Source organism: Erigeron canadensis, chromosome 3 (assembly GCF_010389155.1).
Source record: "Erigeron canadensis isolate Cc75 chromosome 3, C_canadensis_v1, whole genome shotgun sequence".
NCBI classification, from domain to species: Eukaryota; Viridiplantae; Streptophyta; class Magnoliopsida; order Asterales; family Asteraceae; genus Erigeron; species Erigeron canadensis.
Window position 1 is genome coordinate 13,599,437 of NC_057763.1, and position 22,074 is coordinate 13,621,510.

Below are 22,074 nucleotides of genomic sequence, written 5' to 3' on the forward strand. Positions count from 1 at the left end.
AATCATTTTTAGCGATCCATAACAATATTTGCATTATATAGGTGTACTATACAACTGTTTGATGCAGGTATTGTTGTGGATGGATAAAAAGTGTTGTGAGTCCAAAATGAAAACACTCATCAAGGGATCTATAAGAATATCACAACAAAATTTTCCCACCTATGTATATGTTTAGGTAGCGACGAAAACCGCACCAAGGCCATTGAACACTTTCAGTAAGGTAAACACTAGCTAGGCTAAACATACGAGGCAGAACACCTCACAACAGAGAAATTTAAAGAAATGATTAAATGACAGGTAAATTTCATCTGTACAAATTTGAGCTAATTAGATTTACATTGATGTTTTGACACAGAAAAGACATTATATGAGACATGCCTCGGATATGTTCCTACAACCAAAAAACCTTAGCAATCAAATCAACCAATCTAAAATCAAGCGATGATGACAAGCCAAATTTCCCAGAGTTAGACTAGTGAATATTAAGCGAACGCCAAGCTGTAGGACATGTGACCCGCAACTGGGAAACCTGGGGCTTTTGAGTTAGAATGATGGGATAACACACAAATTTTCAGAATTTTCGTTAACAAGTCCTGGTATAAGCCCTCAAAAAAAAAATTCTAGTATTCATGTAATCATGTTTTCACTAAACTTAAAGAAGCAAAGATAATGTACCACTCACAGTTATAGAGTTAACCTGGTAACAAAACTCGACCCATAAAACAATTATGTAGCAGTAAACCACAATCTCGATGAACCAAAACTGCTAATATGCTTCTAGCAATGCATATAGCATGAGCAATAAGGTTTTAATTCTCAAAGATCATGCTATATTTGCGTTCGTCAAGGTTTTACTAAGCACTGAACCAGCAGAAGTTAGCATCAAATGCGTACCTCCTAATGTAGCAACACAAGAATCAGTTGTAGCCAAATGAGGCTGCACTTGCTCCCATATCTTTTTCTTTGCAATTTGGTTAGCCGAGGCAGCTTCTGGAAGTGTCTCTTTCTCATCTTCAGTCCCAAACCATATCCTCTCACCTGGAACCGACCCCTCTGGAGGCTCAAGTAGCTCAACGTTCTCGTGTGATGCATCAGAAGCAGCCATAAGCATTCCAGCTGACTTCACCCCACGCATATTTCTAGGCTTTAAATTAGCAAGAACCACTACATTTTTGTCTTGCAGATTTTCAAGTGGGATGTATTTCACGAGCCCACTACAGATTATTCTTGGCTCAGATTCACCAATGTCTACTTCTTCGACATAGAGTGAATCAGCCTCTTCGTGTCTCCATGCCTTCAAGATCCTTCCGACCCTTATGTCTAATGTATTTGCCATATCTTTTACTTTCATCATATCAACAACCACCTCTTCTTTCTCTTTGTTATCACCTGGGGATGTTGTTGTGGGAGTAGAAGGATCTGCGGTTACACTTGAGGATGTACATAATGTTCTTGATTTTGATGCCACTCGTAATACTTTTGGCATAAATGAAGATATAGACGAAGAGAGACAGGAACTATGATTCCTCTTTTGATGTCCATTTGATTTGATTGCAGAGTAGAAATTTGAGGCAGGAGAGCATATAGAAAGTAGTGGACGAAGAGCAAGGCCGCCACTGTAACTTTGATTACAGTAGGATAGTAAGCGCAATCCACTAGTTGGAAGGCTGGTTGGAACCATTTTTATGCTTCTCTCCCGGCCTATCTGCACCAGAATTGATCAGAAATAAGTTATAGTAAGAAATGTAAGTGCATTTTTAATAATCATTTTCATGTTAGTACAAGAATGCACACATAAATAAAGGTATGTTGGACCATGTAATAGGTAGTGCAGGAGTGGGTATGTTGTGCAGGGCGGACAATGCAATGTATTATTATCATATTCTTAGGCCTATTTTTAAGCTTACCATTTAGACCATCAATCATTTTTCTAATGAAACTTATCTTATAGAAAACACTTTAGAAGGTTTATGCATTAAAAATAAAAATGAGCAACTATTGACTAACTTGGTCAATTCATTTATTGTGTTTCCTTTTAGGAAATTTTATCATAGTAATCCTTGTGACAAGTATTAGAGAGTACAAACAAGAATAACAACAAAAAGCAATCAATCATAAATAAAAAGATCAAAATTTCAATCCACAAATTTCGACAGATAAAAGGAAACTGTAAATTTCAATTTTGCATTAGCAATATTACTATATGAAACAACCGAAGGAGCAAATCAGGAGCACAAAATTCTGCAACCCAATGGTCATTCATAGTTCAATCCACAAATGATTGAACAATGGAACATATACTACACTATATGTCTATATATATATATATATATATAGGTGAGAAGTGTTTTGAAATGCATAAAGATAGGAAGTCATGGGCAACCAGAATGCAGCTTACTGCTTACTTCATACCAACAGCTTGATCCTCCCTACAGCGTTCTTCACTCCATCTTGTGATTGTACGCTCTACCACACTATATCCATCCAAACAAGAAGGTGAAGAAGCAATCACCTTTTCACCATTAGTGTTTACATAAAGAATCAATAATGTCTTTGCAACACTGCCACAAAGTCGAAGCATGCTTTGAAAATCAGACCAAACTCTCAATCGATCATTACCATCCACCTTCCCTTTAGAAAAGACCAGCACAGCATACTCAGAATGAACAAGTGAAGGATGGTGACGGTATGCAACAAAATCAACACCAAATTGACACCCAGACCTCACCACCCAATTCTTGTCCCGTAGATGAGAATAAGCCTTAAAAACATTTGGGAAATCTACCTTTTTGGAAGTCATATACTCCCATAAGTCGTTATCTGTTTTTACACTATCATCATCCCCTACTATCTTTATACATTTTAGAGAAAAGTACAGATAACAGGCTTCCTCTAAAGTAAACTGAAACCACTGATCTTTATCTATTGTCATTTCGCATCGGCCGAAACAGGTTTGATTCAAAAGGTTGGTTTGTTCAGGATTACATGCAAGACGAACACTACAGCTAGTGAGTATTCCTTTGGAATTGGATTTGATTAGGGATGATTTAAGATTCAAAATTGACCTTGAAATGGGATTTGCAAGTGCTTTAACTTCTGACCCTTTCCCCTTCCATCTTGGTCCCATTAAAACCTTCAGAAAGTAGTTGAAACGTATGAGTGCTGCTGATATCAAGCTACACTAATTGTAGGTCATCCTAAAACTAACAATAAACATGAGGATATCTTGGATTTTACTTTCAGTGCAATTCCAAATTTAATAAATTTAATATCAAGCAACATTTTTAAATTGTATTGTAATGCAATTTGCCCATGACTTCCTATTTTTTGCATTGTACACTTTTCACCATAAAATATATATAGACAAAGGTCCATGAGAGAACCTTTTATTGTTTTTTTGCAAGAACTGCGAGAACTTTAAAACTATGTATTACATCACAAATTTTTTGAGTTTGTTCATATATGAAAAGTCATATGATAACAAAAAAATTAGTTAAAACACGTAAAATTACATATAACTTGATATATTCATATGTAAATGGTACATGGGAACAAAATTATTCACATAGGAACAAATCAAGTTATACGTAATTTTACATATTTTTAACAACTTTTTATGTTCTAATATGAACTATTTAAAAGTTCTCGCGGTTGTTACAAAAATAATGTTTTCTCATGAACCATCCCATACATACATACACACATATACATAATACCTAAAAATCTTAACATCGTAAAAATCTTACCACATTAAATAATATCACAATACATATGAAATTTCCTAAAAATCTTAACATCGTATTGCAACGTTACAAGGAAATATAAACAATCATAAGTAATCCAATTTATTTTTACCACAGTAACTAATATCACAATAAATGATTTCAGTTAAACTTTACCACAATAACTAATCAAGTTATTAATAACATAGTAGATCAAATGATTTCAATTTTTACCTCTTAGAAGCAATCCAGGGAAAGGAGGGATGGCGGTAATGGGCAGAGTTGTGATGTGGTGGGTTTTACCTTAGCTTGCCTTGCTGGTTGCTGCTATCTGATTCTGATTGATTGATATGCAGTGCTGGATTAAATTATTTTATTAATTCACTTATTAAAGGGCCTTTCAATTTTTCATATTTTATCATTTGGGCCGTGACCCATTTGATGGAAATGGACTCATTCTCTTTTGATCTCATGATGGCCCCTTTATACTTTATAGAATAAGTTTTGCCTACTGTTTAGATCATTAAAAGATGAGAAAAAAAATGGTTGGCAATTTTGAAAGTAAATTATAAAAACTCGAAAAAGGTTGAATATTATCATATATTTTAGATGATATTTGGATATTTGGGTTATTTTCTTTTTAATTTGCATATGTTTCACGATATATATATATATATATATGAGAGGTAAGTTACGTACGACATATGCCAATAGCGAAGTGATACATAAGGTATTCAAAGTCAGATATCCAAGTTTCGGATATTCAAATTTCAGATGGTGGATTTCACTATCCGAACACATTCAAAATTTTTGATATTCAAACAAATTTTATAAGTTGGTCGGATAAGTAATTTGATTGATAAAAGAATACGTGGTGCAACTCAACGATAAAATGAATTGACATTTTAAAGCTCAAACCTCTTCTAATATATGTTCTAGTCTACAGATAGCTTCAACAATATATTATGTGTTCGTTTTCTAAGTGTAGAACTATTAATGTTACAAATTTAAGCTGATGGGGTTTTTAACCATCGTAATTGATAATCATTTGACAACCTTTAGAGTCATCACAACAATGATTGACATTACGTGTTGTTCTAATAATCACATCGGGGTTCCAACGTGATCAACTAGCCAAGTTTCCTAGAATGATTAACTCTCGTCACAAAGTGGTAGCGTGGTGTTCATTTCTTTTTCCTTTTCTTTTTTTTTTTTTTTACTTATAAGAGTATTGTGTGATATGATTTAGAGAATTGTAACTTATGAGATCTAATTTCAATAAGATTGTCATAATAAAAGAACGAGATGGGTACACATACAATGCGACGGCTGTGACGGCAACGGATGGTCATGGTGGCGGTGGTGGTAACAATGTGGTTATTAATTAAAAATAATTGATTTAAATGATAGTGTAGTTATTTTATGGTTAAGAGATGTATCTTTTGTAAATATTTAAAAGTTAGGGGAGGATAGTATGTTTTATAATATGGATAGTTTGGATAAATATGGTTGAAAAATATTATGTGCAAATATTTAAATTAATAAATAAAGAAGAAAGATAGTTTCAATAAAAATGGTTGAAAAATATTTTAGAAATATATTTTTTTTGAACAGCAGTGGTGATTGGACTCAGCGGCATGCCTCTTCATCGTCCGGTAGAGATCGACCACGTCACCAACACAGTCAATCCGAGGGCATGACTGGCGGTGGAAGTCCCACGACCGTTCTGCAGGAAACTAGTTAATGCTAGAGAAAACCCTCATGCTCCACCTCATTGGCAAAGACTTCCCAATATGCCTTTTAGAGGTTTTGAACCCGTGAACAACATTTTGCTGAAAGACATAAGGGGCATTAAATGTCCAGTTGGGCTAAATTCCAAGGGTAGATATAATGTGTGAGTTAAGAATATGTTTAATATTAAGGGTATTTTGGCTATTTTAAACGTAGAAAGTTGAAAAAAGGGGAGGATAGTATGTTTTAGGGTAAATTACAAGGATGGTACCTGACAAATATACCAGATTATACAATTCATACCTATTTGCACAAAATTACCCGAGACATACTCATGGTTTTCAATTTTGCACAATCACCATACCAATGGCTAACGGAGCATGACGGCATGTTAAGTATGGTCATGTGTCGCTCACATGCGGGGGTAAATGAGTGTTTCACCGCATACCTGCCACTCCAAGTGGAAATGACACAACTCGATTTAATAGAAAAATAAGGATTTTTTTTTTTTACTTGATATACCCACTGCGCCGCAGTGGAAGTAACATGCTCCCTGGATCCAAGAATCCCCACTGCGCAGCAGTGGGTAAAATTACCCCCACTGCGCCGTAGTGGGCACCAGTTCAGCAACACTAAAAATCGTTAGATGCTTAATCAAACTTACAGACTACCAAAATCAAAACCGAACTTCATAATACAACATTTCTAAGTTGAAATAAGTTTTCGACTCAGAACTAAGCAAGGTAAAAGTATCCGTTGACCAAACATTCTTTTTACCACCAAATGGGTCAATTACCCGAGTTGACATCTTACAAATGACGACGTACAAAATTAGAAATTTTGGCATATCATCCAAACCTGTTACGGATTATGAGTTTCTCCAAAACACATTTAAACAAAATCAATACATTACAACTACAAAACGACCCATATAAAATACCCAAAAACTCGAGACCAACACTAGACATCATAATAATTCTCCAAAAAGACATAACAAGAGTACAAAGAGCCGATAGTTAAAGGGGTCACTATGGGTCCTATTACCAATACCATTATCCGCATTTAACCAAAGCAACCCTTATCCATTATGCATCTTTAACTTCAATCTTTACAATACTTACTTTCTTCCGCATCCGGGACAACCTATAAAAGGGTAAACAACTAAAAAGTAAGCAAAGCTTAGTGAATAATCTTGCATACGTTTATACATACGAAGGAGGGCAAAGTGCAAGGACTTTCACATGTAACCTATGACACCGTCATGCCACATTTACTTGCTCACCTTGCACACTATCAACACATATATGGATCCATATAAGCTAAACAATCATATCTATCGGGATTCTTAGGCCCCGGAGGTTCTTAGGCCTCATAAACAATGCCCCACATGGGCTTCACGCCAAATCAATTACCATGCTTGGAACATTCACATCTCATGGTAATTGACCCAACGCAAACATAAAGGTATGCATGAGTACTCACCTCCTCCGCGACAACCAAAATCATAAATCAAGAAGACCGCATGAACACAAAACATGTATGCTTCAACCTAGCAATAAATCACAACGCATATAGGATCATCAATCACATACTAGGCCATCTAGCCATAATCACTAACATTTCAACACCCAACCCATCATTTACAATCTTATATTAATCTTCGGTTGGTTCACATAACATTTATCTCTTATATTATTTTCAATTGGCCAAGAGTTACTTTCGTATCAAAATTGTCATTAACATATTTGACCTAGCAAACTTCAAACAAGCATAACTCAAGTTCTACTTACTCTTTTAACATGATTCCAGTGGCCAAATTTTCATGACACATACACCTACCTTTTATCTTTAGTGACCAATATGTAAATTGTCCTTCAAAGGTGACTTCTGGTTGTTTTAAAAATCAAAACTGCTGTTGTTAAACAGCTTTGACCCTACTGCCTTCAAATGACCATAACTTGAGTTCTACACCATATATTGAGCTCATTCCAGTGGCCACTTTTTCTGAACACAACTAGGTACATTTTATATTCAGTGACCAAGATATGAATTAACTTGCAAGAATGTGTTTTACCTGTTTTAACAACAGACATCAGAATCAATTTTGCTGAAAGATCAGCATTGCGCCACTGGATTCAAAAATTCATATCTAGAGTTCTACTTCGTATTTTTAACTCATTCCAGTGGGAAAATTTACTTAACACAATAACCTACATTTTCTTTTTAGGACTCAACAAGTGAAAATGTTGTCATGAAGGTGTTTAACTCGTTACAAACTCAGGAACAGAATCTGTCCAACTTTGTTCTTACTAACATTCAACAAAATCTATCATGCAACCCAACTAAAAACCCCGAAATTGGTTAAATTAAAAAACCCTAACTTGTATTATATAAATTAACTCATTTTTATGAAAAACCCCCAAATTTCCAATTCAATTTAATAGCAAGAACCCTAATTTTCTAAAGGAAATCAAGAATTAGGTTAAATGAAAATTCATTACCTTCAAGATTAGGAATTGGAATTTAGAATGAAATCACAACTATCTTCTTCTTTCTTCTTCGTAATTTCAGCCCCATCACTACACTTAACCCTCATTTTTCAATTTCTTAGATGAAGGAAGATTATTATTATGATCAAGCTTTGAAAAATTTCTTGAATTACTTGGAGAATTAGATTTAAGGTAAAGATGGAATGAAGAAAAGATGAATAATGAAAAGGGTTGGTGGTGGAATTGTGATTCAACAAAAAAAAGAAGTGTCTGGCAACTTTTTTAAGTGCCACGACCCAAATGAGTTTTTATGGGTATTTTACCCGCTATCCGTTAAAGTTCCAACTAAAACAATCCCATATTCAAAAATAAAATACTAGGAAACTATTTTAATGTCAAAACTATAATAGAGGTTAATTTTCATTGGCTTAATAAATTTAAGATGTTACAACTCTCCCCCACTTGGAACGGATCACGACCTCGTGATCCAAGCCGCATCCAACAACGACAGTAATTAGAACACCTCTTAAAAGCACACGTAAAACCTTGGCGGCATAAAATTTCATAAAACGAGAATTGTGAGAGATAGAATAAATTTCTTGGAAGTTTCTCGGATGATTCCAAACGATCAGTAGTAAATTTCTTGGAAGTTTCTTGGATGATTCCAAACGATCAGTAATCTCGTCTCGAGCATGTATTATGAATGAACCATTTAAGCAAGATCTGGCTTCTTCGCATGCAGAATCCTAAAACGCCTCTCCATATTATATAAAAACCAAAATTGATCTTAATAAGTCTCACTCTTTTATCTACCTAAGATTTTTGCTGATCACGACCCTCTTTAAGTTGTTATCTTATTGCTTTGACTCTCTCAGTCGATATCATGTCCATACTCATGTCATACAGCTCTAGTTACTCCACTTCTCTCCATAAATCAAAAGATCAACTTGTCCATTTCTTCTTGACATTTACTTCAAATGCATGAAGCAAAACGTGCATTTCTGCCAGAAACATTGAAGACGGAAACTCCATGCCTCGTTACAACTTTCTTGACACAAATGTTGACTACCATTCCTGACTTGTGAGTATTCGAATTGGTAGGGTTTGCGCATCCTTCATTAAATGTTAAGCAACAACCAGATAAAATCATATTGGTCTCCAGATGTCTTGTGAGATTTTGTAACCGTGTCCATCATGATGTGCTCCCATTTAACTTGAAGGTTTCCAAAGATTGACATTTCCCATAAGACTTTTGGTGCTAGGATTTCGCTTATGCAAAAGTGTGGCAGCTCTTAACATATTTCATAACCTTCTACTTCATTTCAAGTCACTAACATCCTTTCTTTAAATCTTGACACACCTTTGCTATACCTGGCTAAAGAAGTATTCAGGTTTCATGGAGCAAATTCGCTTTGGTTTCGTTAAAGAGAGGATTCTAAGTTCTGTCATGACATCTAGTGAATCCGCAAAATTCTTTAGAAAATATTTCGTGTAATCTGACTCCTCGTTTCATTAGGTTCTCATTGCAACAATCTCTTCGGGCGACACCAAACTTCGTAGACATAATCTTTCGAAAGAGTTAATCATTTTACTTGGCAATTGTCATGAAAAGAAAATACTTTAAGACTTATATGATCAAAACCAAATCGTAAACTTGACGGTATATAGGTAAAACACGAAAATTTTAAAGTACAAACAACTCCGATGGATTCTAAAACGTGAAAGGAACGATTATTCTTGATTTCTTTTAGTAGTTCGTTCAACTTCTCATTCTTTTCTCTAGGCTCATTTCACATTCTTTCTAATTAATTCAGTCAACGGTGAGACTATCTTCAAGTGCAGAAAGTAAAGTGACATTTATCACCTGTCAATTACGAAGCTTCTAATCTATATTGATCTTGTAGGTTGTCTCCACTTCATCACCACACCATTCCAAGTCGAATCAACCTCAATCCCTCTTCTGGATAATCACACGATAGAGATAATTTCACTTCTCTTAATCTGCTCATCTGACGATTTGACAGGGAAGTCTCCCTTTTTATATTATCTCCTTTACTTCGCGTAAACGAACTTAGTAGCCGTGTTGACTTTTAGAATAAACATTGTCAATCAAAACATTTACGATAATGGAAACAATTGAGGTTCGTAAGACTCATGAAAATTTGCAAAATCATGGATAAAATCGAAGAGCATAACTACAATTTCAAACTTCTCAAAACAAGTATAGATAGCATTTTCGGAAACATCTTCCTCGCTCGTCTTGGGTTGATGATTAAAAGGAACGAAAATTCATCTTAAAGTAATAAGAAGATCGAGTAGAACATGATTCTTGTCGACGGTACTCTTCTTCACCTGTTACCTCATTTAACTCACGAAAGAGAAAAACACGCGCATAATGCTATCTTTGATTTCGTCAAAAAGGATAATTATACCACTCGGAAATGACTAGAACGAATAAAAATCAACAGAAAAGACAATGAGGAATTTCCTGAACAACAAGAACATTTTCCATAGACCATGGTTTCCATTCGGCGTCGATGATCCAAACACATGAGACTAGACTATCATGCAACGATTATCAATACGTACGGGCGAAAGCACCAATAAAAGTCGACCGTTTCCTTTCTACCGCCAAAGACAATTACATCCACTCAAATAAGGATATTCAACTAGGTCGCCTTCTCCTCCCACAAATTTCGGTATCGTTCACACTTAACCAATCTATTCTCAAACATTGCACTACTCGCTTGTGAAGGAAAAGAAAAACGATTTGGCTCGAAGGATTTCCGATTAGGTTTCTAACTCTTATAACTACCATACTTATCAATTACGTATTCATTGTTACCATATTATCTTCATGTTCTCGCTATGCCAATTCCAACTTAACTTCTATCATCATGCATCAAGTAGTCAAATACTCATTCAATAAAAACAGGTCAATCAAAGTCAAAATCACATTCACCATACTCCGTATGGTCTTTTATCATACACATAAATAATCATCGTTATATTAGAATTTCTAATTTCTACGACTTTATACCAATATGTAACATGCCTTCATTACAATAGACTTGCCAATTTAAACATGTTACTACTCAATTACCTTTTATTATACTTCGCATGATCCTTCAACATATCATCTACGCATATTTAATTAGACTATGAGTCTCCAACTCTACAATCTTATATTAACATACATTACGTGCCTTCATAACATTAATCAGCCAATTTAAATCACATCACATCACTGCACAACTGATTTTCATCATCATATCTCGTATGGCCTTCTGAACACAATAATGATGCCACGGGTCTCACTACCCAATGGTCTTACACAAAATAACATCACACTTCATTCACATACATTCAACATTCATCAACTATTCAACATACTTTTTCTTTATAAGCGACAAACCATCTCCTAAACTTATAAATCACTTCAGCTTTTCACTTTTACGACCTCATGGCCTATTATTCAAACAAAACTTATGCTCTATCACATTCGCATACATTTCACGTTTATCATGTATTTATCATGTCTTCTTCTTTACTATCATCAAACAATATATTAAACTCCTAAACCAATCTCAAATTTTCAATTCTAACCATTCAATAAACCAGTTAGCATGCAAAGCTAATATTCTATCATACTTAGATATCAACTAGTAAAAACATAAAACAATTCACATTATCAGATAAAGTCTCCAACCTATGGCTTCACACTAACATACTTCCATATTCAACGGACTTAACTTGAGCTATTATAATATGTGATCATAATAATGCTGCAGTCATTATCATGATTACTTATTATAACACCTCAAGTGAACTGCGCTAAATACATCCATATGTCACTAGAAACCAAACCATGCACATAAGGTCAAGTTACATCTATGGTTTAAGTCTAGGTATCCGTGTACTAATAAATTACCTAAATCCATTAAACCACGGCTTTGATACCACTTGAAACGACACAACTCGATTTAATAGAAAAATAAGGATTTTTTTTTTACTTGATATACCCACTGCGCCGCAGTGGGTGGATGCAATCCCCACTTCGCCGCAGTGGGAGTAACATGCTCCCTAGATAAAATTACCCCCACTGCGCCGCAGTGGGCACCAGTTCAGCAACACTAAAAATCGTTAGATGCTTAATCAAACTTACAGACTACCAAAATCAAAACCGAACTTCATAATACAACATTTCTAAGTTCAAATAAGTTTTTGACTCAGAAATAAGCAAGGTAAAAGTATCCGTTGACCAAACATTCATTTTACCACCAAATGGGTCAATTACCCGAGTTGATATCTTACAAATGACGACGTACAAAATTAGAAATTTCGGCATGACCCATTCGTAAAATCATCATCCAAACCTGTTACGGATTATGAGTTTCTCCAAAACACATTTAAACAAAATCAATACATTACAACTACAAAACGACCCATTTAAAATACCCAAAAACTCGAGACCAACACTAGACATCATAATAATTCTCCAAAAAGACATCACAAGAGTACAAAGAGCCGATAGTTCAAAGGGGTCACTATGGGTCCAATTACAAATACCATTATCCGCATTTAACCAAAGCAACCCATATCCATTAAGCATCTTTAACTTCAATCTTTACAATACTTACTTTCTTCCGCATCCGGGACAACCTATAAAAGGGTAAACAACTAAAAAGTAAGCAAAGCTTAGTGAATAATCTTGCATACGTTTATACATACGAAGGAGGGCAAAGTGCAAGGACTTTCACATGTAACCTATGACACCGTCATGCCACATTTACATGCTCACCTTGCACACTATCAACACATATATGGATCCATATAAGCTAAACAATCATATCTATTGGGATTCTTAGGCCCCGGAGGTTCTTAGGCCTCATATCACATCAACTATCGGGATCCTTAGGCCCCGGAGGTTCTTAGGCCTCATAAACAATGCCCCACATGGGCTTCACGCCAAATCAATTACCATGCTTGAAACATTCACATCTCATGGTAATTGACCCAACGTAAACATAATGGTATGCAAGAGTACTCACCTCCTCCGCGACAACCAAAATCATAAATCAAGAAGACCGCATGAACACAAAACATGTATGCTTCAACCTAGCAATAAATCACAACGCATATAGGATCATCAATCACATACTAGGCCATCTAGCCATAATCACTAACATTTCAACACCCAACCCATCATTAACAATCTTATATTAATCTTGGGTTGGTTCACATAACATGTATCTCTTATATCATTTTCAATTGGCCAAGAACATTAACATATTTGACCTAACAGACTTCAAACAAGCATAACTCAAGTTCTACTTACTCTTTTAACATGATTCCAGTGGCCAAATTTTCATGACACATACACCTACCTTTTATCTTTAGTGACCAATATGTGAATTATCCTTCAAAGGTGACTTCTGGTCGTTTTAAAAATCAAAACTGCTGCTGTTAAACAGCTTTGACCCTACTACCTTCAAATGACTATAACTTGAGTTCTACACCATATATTGAGCTCATTCCAGTGGCCATTTTTTCTGAACACAATTAGGTACATTTTATATTCAGTGACCAAGATATGAATTAACTTGTAAGAATGTGTTTTACCCGTTTTAACAACAGACATCAGAATCAGTTTTGCTGAAAGATCAGCATTGTACCACTGGATTCAAAAATTCATATCTAGAGTTCTACTTCATATTTTTAACTCATTCCAGTGGAAAAATTTACTTAACATAATAACCTACATTTTCTTTTTAGGACTCAACAAGTGAAAATGCTGTCATGAAGGTGTTTAACTCGTTACAAACTCAGGGACAGAATCTGTCCAACTTTGTTCTTACTAACATTCAACAAAATCTATCATGCAACCCAACTAAAAACCCCTAAATTGGTTAAATTAAAGAACCCTAACTTGTATTATATAAATTAACTCATTTTTATGAAAAACCCCCAAATTTCCAATTCAATTTAATAGCAAGAACCCTAATTTTCTAAAGGAAATCAAGAATTAGATTAAATGAAAATTCATTACCTTCAAGATTAGGAATTGGAATTTAGAATGAAATCACAATTGTCTTCTTCTTTCTTCTTCCTAATTTCAGCCCCATCACTACACTTAACCCTCACTTTTCAATTTCTTAGATGAAGGAAGATTATTATTATGATGAAGCTTTGAAGAATTTCTTGAATTACTTGGAGAATTAGAATTAAGGTAAAGATGGAATGAAGAAAAGATGAATAATGAAAAGGGTTGGTGGTAGAATTGTGATTCAACAAAAAAAAGAAGTGACTGGCAACTTTTCTAAGTGCCACGACCCAAATGAGTTTTTGTGGGTATTTTACCCGCTATCCGCTAAAGTTCCAACTAAAACAATCCCATATTCAAAAATAAAATACTAGGAAACTATTTTAATGTCAAAACTATAATAGAGGTTAATTTTCATTGGCTTAATAAATTTAGGATGTTACACAAGTACAATTTCAAACAAAAATTGGGTATCATTTTTGTAATTATTTATAATACACACACATCTTTTTAAAAAACTTTTTGTACCCGTAATTAGTAATATATGTAGAAGTTTTTATGTTCATCATTATCAAAAGAAATACAAAAACATTACCATAAATCTGATTTCATATCCTCAACATCAATAATAACCATCATAATCATTTCTTCATAATAAAACTCGGATTTGTATATATATATATATCAACCAGATTTGTAGCTATTTCTATGTTTGGAACGATGGTTGTTGTGTTGATGGTCGTCGGCGTTTGGTGGTTGTGATGGTGGCTGTAGTTCGGCGGTGGTTATAGTGGCCCGAGTTTAGTGGTCGTGATGGTGGTTAAAGTTTGACGGTGGTTATGGTGGCCGGAGTTTAGTGCTCGTGATGGTGGCTGAAGTTTGGCAGTTATTATATTTGTCTTTTTTTTAGCAACATACGCATCAACCATCTGGCCATGGTTCTGGAATAGTTCTCAGAGATCGGAGCTTGTCAGTGACAGTGGTAAATTATAAACTAAGAAGGAGGGATGGTGGATGGGATTGTTTTATTATGTGCTTGACCTGCTGCCATTTCTCTTCGTTCTCTGATGTACACGGCTGCCGAAAGTTGTTGCAGGGAGGAGGTGAAAGGGGTGGGGGGGTTGGGTTTCTCTCTCACACATACATGTCTCGTAAATCAATCGAGTTCTTGAGTACTAACTATTTTTCTGAAAAAAGGTTTATAAAATGGGAAGAAAGAAGGTGGGGCAACCATGGGAGTAGAATTGTCATTTACCTTCGCATGTGAGCAGCATGTGACCATACTTAACGGGCCGTCATGCTACGTTAGCCGTAGGTATGGTGATTGTGCAAAATTGTAAACCATGGGTATGTCTCGGGTAATTTTGTGCAAATAGGTATGAATTGTGTAATTTGCAGGTACCATCCTTGTAATTTACCATATGTTTTATAATAGAGTATAGATTTGTCACGTATTGTATTAGGTTGTAACTTTTCCAATATGGTTTTGTATTTACGTTATTTTTACTTAGATATTTTGTAATGGTAATACATTATTATTATTTTTTTAATCAGTTTTGTGATGTCAATACTTATCTGTTAACACATCAAGTGCATACTTAAGTCATGGTACCTTAAAAAAAATGGCATGCTTAAGACGCTAGATGAACATTATTGATCGATGTCGTTGGACCGATCAAAAATATAAACTAATTACCCGTAAATAGTACGAGTAAGTCAATTATCGTTTCCACAGAGAATCATGAGAAAGTGTTAAACAATTTGAAAGGTTAATTAATCTAGGCATAAACTTAAAACCGATTATTTGATTGATTGAGTTAAAACTACAATTGATGATTTGACTAACAATATTAACCAATAATAAAAAGGTAGACCATTCCCATGTTCCCAATTATGCTTTTAATTGTATAATCTAACCTATATTTGTTGGAAACCGCATAGACATGATTCGTTATAAAGTTTAGATTAAATGAATGTTAAAAAAATAATGGATTAGGTTGTGATGATTCATGATAACGAAAACTGGGGAATCGACATCACTAAATTATATATTCGTTAACTAGATTACAAGTTCATAAAAGATTCTTCCAATAATTAATGATTTACAAGAATTTTAAATTAAAAGATAGATGAAATTCATTCAAAGTTATAAGCAAGTAATCATTCATTCAAACCAAACAACATTAGATGCAAAACACTAAATAAGAATTAAGCATCTAATTCAACTTGAATATAAAAAAGATTGAATACCATTGTCTTACATACTTGTTCACATGAGAATGATCAAAGAGAATTAGCCTATTGTCTTAATCATTGAATCTTCAATTTGGATTGTCATATCCATGAATTTGTGATTTGATGATGAAATTGAGGTGTTGTGATAGTTAGGAACTGTTTCAGGTGTGTTAAAATATGACTGGTAACTTCCAAAGTTCGTATGGCTTGTGATATAAACTAAAAATTTAATTAAACCACAAATTTTGGATTTTTGTTCAGCAACTGTCGTCTAGTACACCAAGTTATGGCGTAGATTACACTGACTTGTATCTTAAATATGGAATCTTGCACAAAAAACTGAAAATCACAATTCCAGACCAGACCACCGTAAGGTACGGTGGTCAGCGGCGTATCTTACGGTCCACTAGAAAATCCAATTCTCCTTTACACCACCTGTTTCTTCATTACGCTCCAGATTTTTGCCCAGCGTAGCTTACGCTGGTGACTGGCGTAACCTACACTGCTTCAGAAATGAGAACTTCAAGTTTAGCCTTCTTTGACTTTAATTGACTTGTTCTCGATCCATTTAACTCCAAATCATAACCTGGGACCTAAAATCACTAACAAACGTAAACATGCCCCTAATCGTCTATTAACCTTCACAAAACAAGTCAATTTTGCAAATTAAAGTCATACGACTTAGGTGTTTATCACATTCCCTAGTATAACTCTTTTTCATCCCGAAAAAGGCATTCTTAAACTTGGGCGAAACTAAATAAATGTAAACCAAATCACATAACACAATCAACTCATAAGTCTTACAACTATAAAAATATTTACGACAAGCAAGTAGAAATATATAAATGTGCAATTAAACCTAATAAACCTCAAGTTTGCCACAATACATGTATCACACTCACACAATTTTCACTCCCCTCGGTTCATATTTTTGAGTGAATTAGCAAAAGATAAGCTAATATGTATATATGAAGCTCTCAACCCATTATTGCAATACTAAAAGTCATAGGCTAGTACACAAATCGAACCAAGACCTAATAACACCAAACTATCATTTCGGCATTCATACAAGATTGATGGAAATAATGGAATGAAACACTGTAATGATTCTCATTTGGGCAATTTACTAGAATGATTTTGGGAATATTTCATTTTCGCTTATGACCATATACTTTGACTTTTTCAACCGGATTGCACGTCATAAACAACACAACTTTGAACATCTACACGAATTTCTTTACGAGGTGAATATGGATCGAATTGTATGATTGTTCGGGTTAGAAGTCTTGACACGGTAAGTGCACTAGTTCTAACCTAATGTACAATAATGGGTTCACACACTATAACCATCACAAGAAATAATGCTACGCTAACAATCTAAACAAATCGTCGACGAGGCGTTTTCTCTCATGAAAATGAAGGATATAAAGGATATAAGTGTGATTGTAACACCCGTGAGTTGACCATTTAAGATTTCGAGTCAAAATAAATCTTTCAGTAAATACGACCTCGTAATTTTGGACTCAACCTCGTATTTTAAGTCGACATCGTAAATTAAGTGTAGCATCGTATTTGGAGTTTAGCCTCGTAATTGTGTCGGCCTCGTATTTTTGGTGTTAGCCTCGTATTCCCGTGTCTGCCTCGTATTTGGACGCCTAGTAATATGGCCTTGTATTGAATCTCCTAAATAAACCCTACCTTTAAATACTCTCATTTTCCATACATTCTCATTTTCCACCACCTTAGCCTCCTAACAAAAACACACACACACTTTTGCTACCCCATATTCTCTTACTACCCCATCCTTACTACCTCACCTTTGCTACCCCCTAAACCAAGCTTTCATGAAATCCTACCTTACTTTTGTTTAGATTTAGTGCCAAAAACTAGTGCCAAAAACTTTTTTTCTACCTTCTAAGCATCATCACAAACATCTATTTTGGGTAGATTTAATGTAAGAATCAAAACCCTTTTTATGCTCTTCTTTTTGTATTTTTCGGTTTTTCTTTTAATACACAAACTACACCCGCCAAGTATCAAACTTTTTACGTCCAAAACGTTTAGAATCATATATTACATCTTTTGTCAAAGTTTCGTGTGATTTCGTTAACAAAATCTTGGGATACAAGAATTTTTGTACACTTTTTATTAACTTTGTTCAAATGAGTTTTCGGGTTTAAGTCCGTTTTTCGAGTTTCCGACTTTAGGATTGTTTTCTCATCATATTAGGGAGTCTAAAAGTACAATCTGATGATAAGAACACCTTCCAAATCAAAAGAAACGATTAGGGTTTATTAGAATGAATTTTGGGGAAGAACAACCCAGTTTGCGACCCCGTCGAAATGTGAACTCGTATTCCCATTTGCGACCTCGTATTTGATTTGTGACCTCGTATTTCAAATGTGACCTCGTATTTCAAATGTGACCTCATATTTCAGTTTGCGACCTCGTATTTCAAATGTAACCTCGTATTTGTAAATACTACCCCCAAATTTACTAGCCTCTTAATTTTAGCCTCTCAATTGCAATTTTGTCCTTTAGTGAAAATAAGACCCCAAATTTAATTTAAGACCTCAAGATCAATTTAAGACCCCGAATTTCAATTGAGACCTCAGACTTCGATTACTACCCCGATTGGGTCAACCTTGGTCAACTTTGGTTGGTTTAGTCAACTTTGGTCAACTTTAGTCGATATGGTCAAATTAGTCAAACTTGTAATTTGGTCAACCTTGGTCAAACTTATAAAAATTGGTTTAAATCAAACTAGTACGCTTTTGGACAAGATACTCAACACTTGGCGGCACGTTAAGAGCACGTTTACCTATAATGAACACATACTTAATTATGATAACTTGAAACAGATTGTTGCGTGCCAATTACTTGCTTACTGATATCTTGCGTAGCCTAATCTTGTTTCTAGCATTCAGGTGAGGTGAGCTTCGTAGTCCCCTTTTTACATGCTTTCCCAGGGATGAAAGGATACAAAATGTCTTCTTGTAAAACTGTAACTATTTGATATGATATTGTGACAACCTATTGTGACTACACGATTGATAACCTATTGTGGATACATTTTGATAACATATTGTGGATACATTTTGATAATGTGATTTTGATACATATATGATGTGATGACTTAGATACCTATTGATTTACATTATGGATACATTTGGATGCATTGGATACATGTTTTTGAGCATGGCTGGTTGTTGAACCGTGTTAGCTTAGATTTTAGTTAGTGCTAGTTTTGTTAATTTACAATTATGTTGTCCTTGTATTTAATATTGTTGTGGATGGAGGGTTTTGTAATAACTAACCAAAGGCTTGTAATGAAATTAACAAGGGTGCTTAGTGTAATTGTTAGGGCCTATATAAACCCTCCACCACTCCTCATTTTGTAACCTTTTTGCACTAATTCAATACATGCATTAATACCTACATTCTCTCAAATACCTACTTTCTGTATTTCACCAAAAGGTTCACTACACACTTTAGCATATATTACACTTGGTATCAGAGCAAAATCATAACTTGTGTTAGATCCATGGATTGAATTTGTTCATCACTTGTGCTAACTTGTGTTTTATCCCTTTACCGAAAGCTTTAATCTTTATCCCCTAAACATGTTAAAGTAATCTCATTTCTTGCATTAATCCACTCCTCACCTTCCTAAAACATCACCCATAACGTTTCAAATCCTATCTCCAAACACAATGTCTTGAAATCTAAAAATACACCTACTGTTCTGAATACCGGGTTTCATACCGGTCTTCAGATTTCTTGAATAGCTGCATTAATACCGGATTTCCTCTGCCTCTTTCATTATACTAAAACCAGGATTCATACCGACTTTCCTTCGAATTTAAGAATTTTCTTTACTTAAAATACCTGGTTTACTCCAAAACCGGTATTAGTTTACCTATTCATAAAATTAATAACTCGTCATAATTTTCGACTTTAACTTCGAAAACCGGTTTTTCTGAATCTATTTTAGAAAACCGGTATTTGTTCTTCATTACTCAAAGTTTATTACTTTTGCGTTAATAATACCTGGTTTATTCCAAAATCGGTATTAGTTCCTCTATTAACCAATTTCTTACTTGTTATAATCTTCAAGGTTTTCCACGAAAACCGGTATTAGTGAAAACTTCACTAATTATCGGTATTAGTTAAGTATTATTGTGTGTGGTTGTGTTTGGATACATTAATACGTGGTTTCCTCCAAAACCGGTATTTGTTCTTCTATTGAACATTTTCCAAGCCGAATTTCTGTCCAATTTTTCTGTTGAAAACCGGTTTTTGTTCACTTATTAACAAAAACCGGTATTAGTTGTTCTATTGCTAAAAACCGGTTTTTATTGTGATTAGTTGAGTGGTGGTTTTGTTGAAATACCTGGTTTACACCAAAACCGGTATTTGTTCTCTAATTCATCACTTTAGTGGAAACGTTACTCTGCTCAACTTTCTTTTTAAATACCGGTTTTTGTTCTTCAAAAATGGCTACTTTGGACTCTTTAATTATTGGTTCCGAGTCTCGACCACCAGTTCTATATCGAAATTGCTATCCACAATGGAGAAACCGTTTTATGAACTGGGTTGCAAAACAAGCTCTTGGCCCTCAAGTGAAAGAATCATATAAGAGCGGTCCTGTTGAACACACTAATCCTGTTACCAAGGAATCTCTTCCACCTGAAAGCTGGAGTGCTGCTCAAAAAAATTGATCTTAAGCTGATGATCTAGCCATTTCTTATCTCTACCATGCTCTCCCAAATGAAATCTACAGAAACGTCGACTCTTATCTCACAAGCAAAGAAATTTGGGATGAGCTTGAAAAGCAATTTCAAGGTTCAGAGGTCTCCACTACTATTCGTCTGTCATATGTTCTCGATTTATATGAAACATTTAAGCAGGAGAAAACATTGGAAGGTGCTTATGATCAATTTTGTAACGTGATTAATGATCTGAGGAAAGAAAAAGTGAAGAAGACATCTATGGAGCTCAACATCAAATTCATCAGAAGCTTAGAAGATATTTGGCAATCTTATATATGGTACTTAGATCAATACTCAACCAGATTTTCACAAACTGGATATTCACAGCTTGTATGAGAAGTTGAGATTGAATGCCCGAGAAGTTCTGAAGAAACAACAATCCAAACTTCCTGAAAGTTCCAGCACTAATCCGCTTGCGTTACTTGCTGACAAAAAGTCTTATCGGTCTTCCAAAATAACCATTGAAGAAGTGAATTCTGATGGTGAACCATATGTCGAAAGTGATCCTGAAATGGATGACAAGGAGAAAAAATGTCTCGTGATCTGGCTTATTTCACTCAATCATTCAAACACAAGTACTTTAAGAGAAGGCCAACAAACAACCAACTTCTAACATCATCTGTCTCTTCATACTCCAGGAATTCCAATGCCCCGAAGTTTGATTCTTATGATAACAATACTAGTTCTGAAAGGAAGGTTGAAACTCCGAGAAAGTTTGAGAAAAAGGTTGCTGAAACAAAAACTGAGTCGAAGAAATGCTATAATTGTGGGGCCCCTGGACATTTTGCCATCCATTTCCCAAAGCCTACTCTGAAAAACAAGGAATACAATCAGAACAAGTTGATGCTCGTCAAACAACAGGAATGTGGCATGGCTCTTTTGGCCGAGAATGACCAGTGGCTTCATCTGACTGACGAAGAAACTGAAGAATTGAAGGCTAATGTTTGGTTTATGACAAAAATCAAGAAACCAAAGGCACTTGATGAAGGTTCTGTTAGCTCTGAGACGGAGGATGACAAGGTAAATTCTAATCTTAAATCTGATATTACCCACCTTCTGTCTCAATGTGATAAAACTGTTGC

The 22,074-nt window shown here is 34.9% G+C and overlaps 1 protein-coding gene across 5 annotated transcripts; it reads right to left on the minus strand.

The window, feature by feature from the left end:
• Window positions 1-568: 568 nt before the first annotated feature.
• LOC122593318 (tRNA-splicing endonuclease subunit Sen2-1-like) lies at window positions 569-4,067 on the minus strand. 5 transcript variants are annotated; one of them, XM_043765714.1, is made up of 3 exons: window positions 3,957-4,067; window positions 2,413-3,133; window positions 1,440-1,705 (listed from the first exon to the last, which is right to left on the minus strand). In XM_043765714.1, the coding sequence occupies exons 2-3, from the start codon at window positions 3,125-3,127 to the stop codon at window positions 1,656-1,658; spliced, it is 765 nt and encodes a 254-aa protein (XP_043621649.1). In that variant the 5' UTR covers window positions 3,128-3,133; window positions 3,957-4,067; the 3' UTR covers window positions 1,440-1,655. The 5 variants fall into 5 exon arrangements, with proteins under 5 accessions (XP_043621647.1, XP_043621646.1, XP_043621648.1 ...); XM_043765715.1 differs by having other exon boundaries at window positions 1,626-1,705; window positions 2,406-3,133; XM_043765712.1 differs by lacking the exon at window positions 2,413-3,133 and having other exon boundaries at window positions 569-1,701.
• Window positions 4,068-22,074: the final 18,007 nt, after the last annotated feature.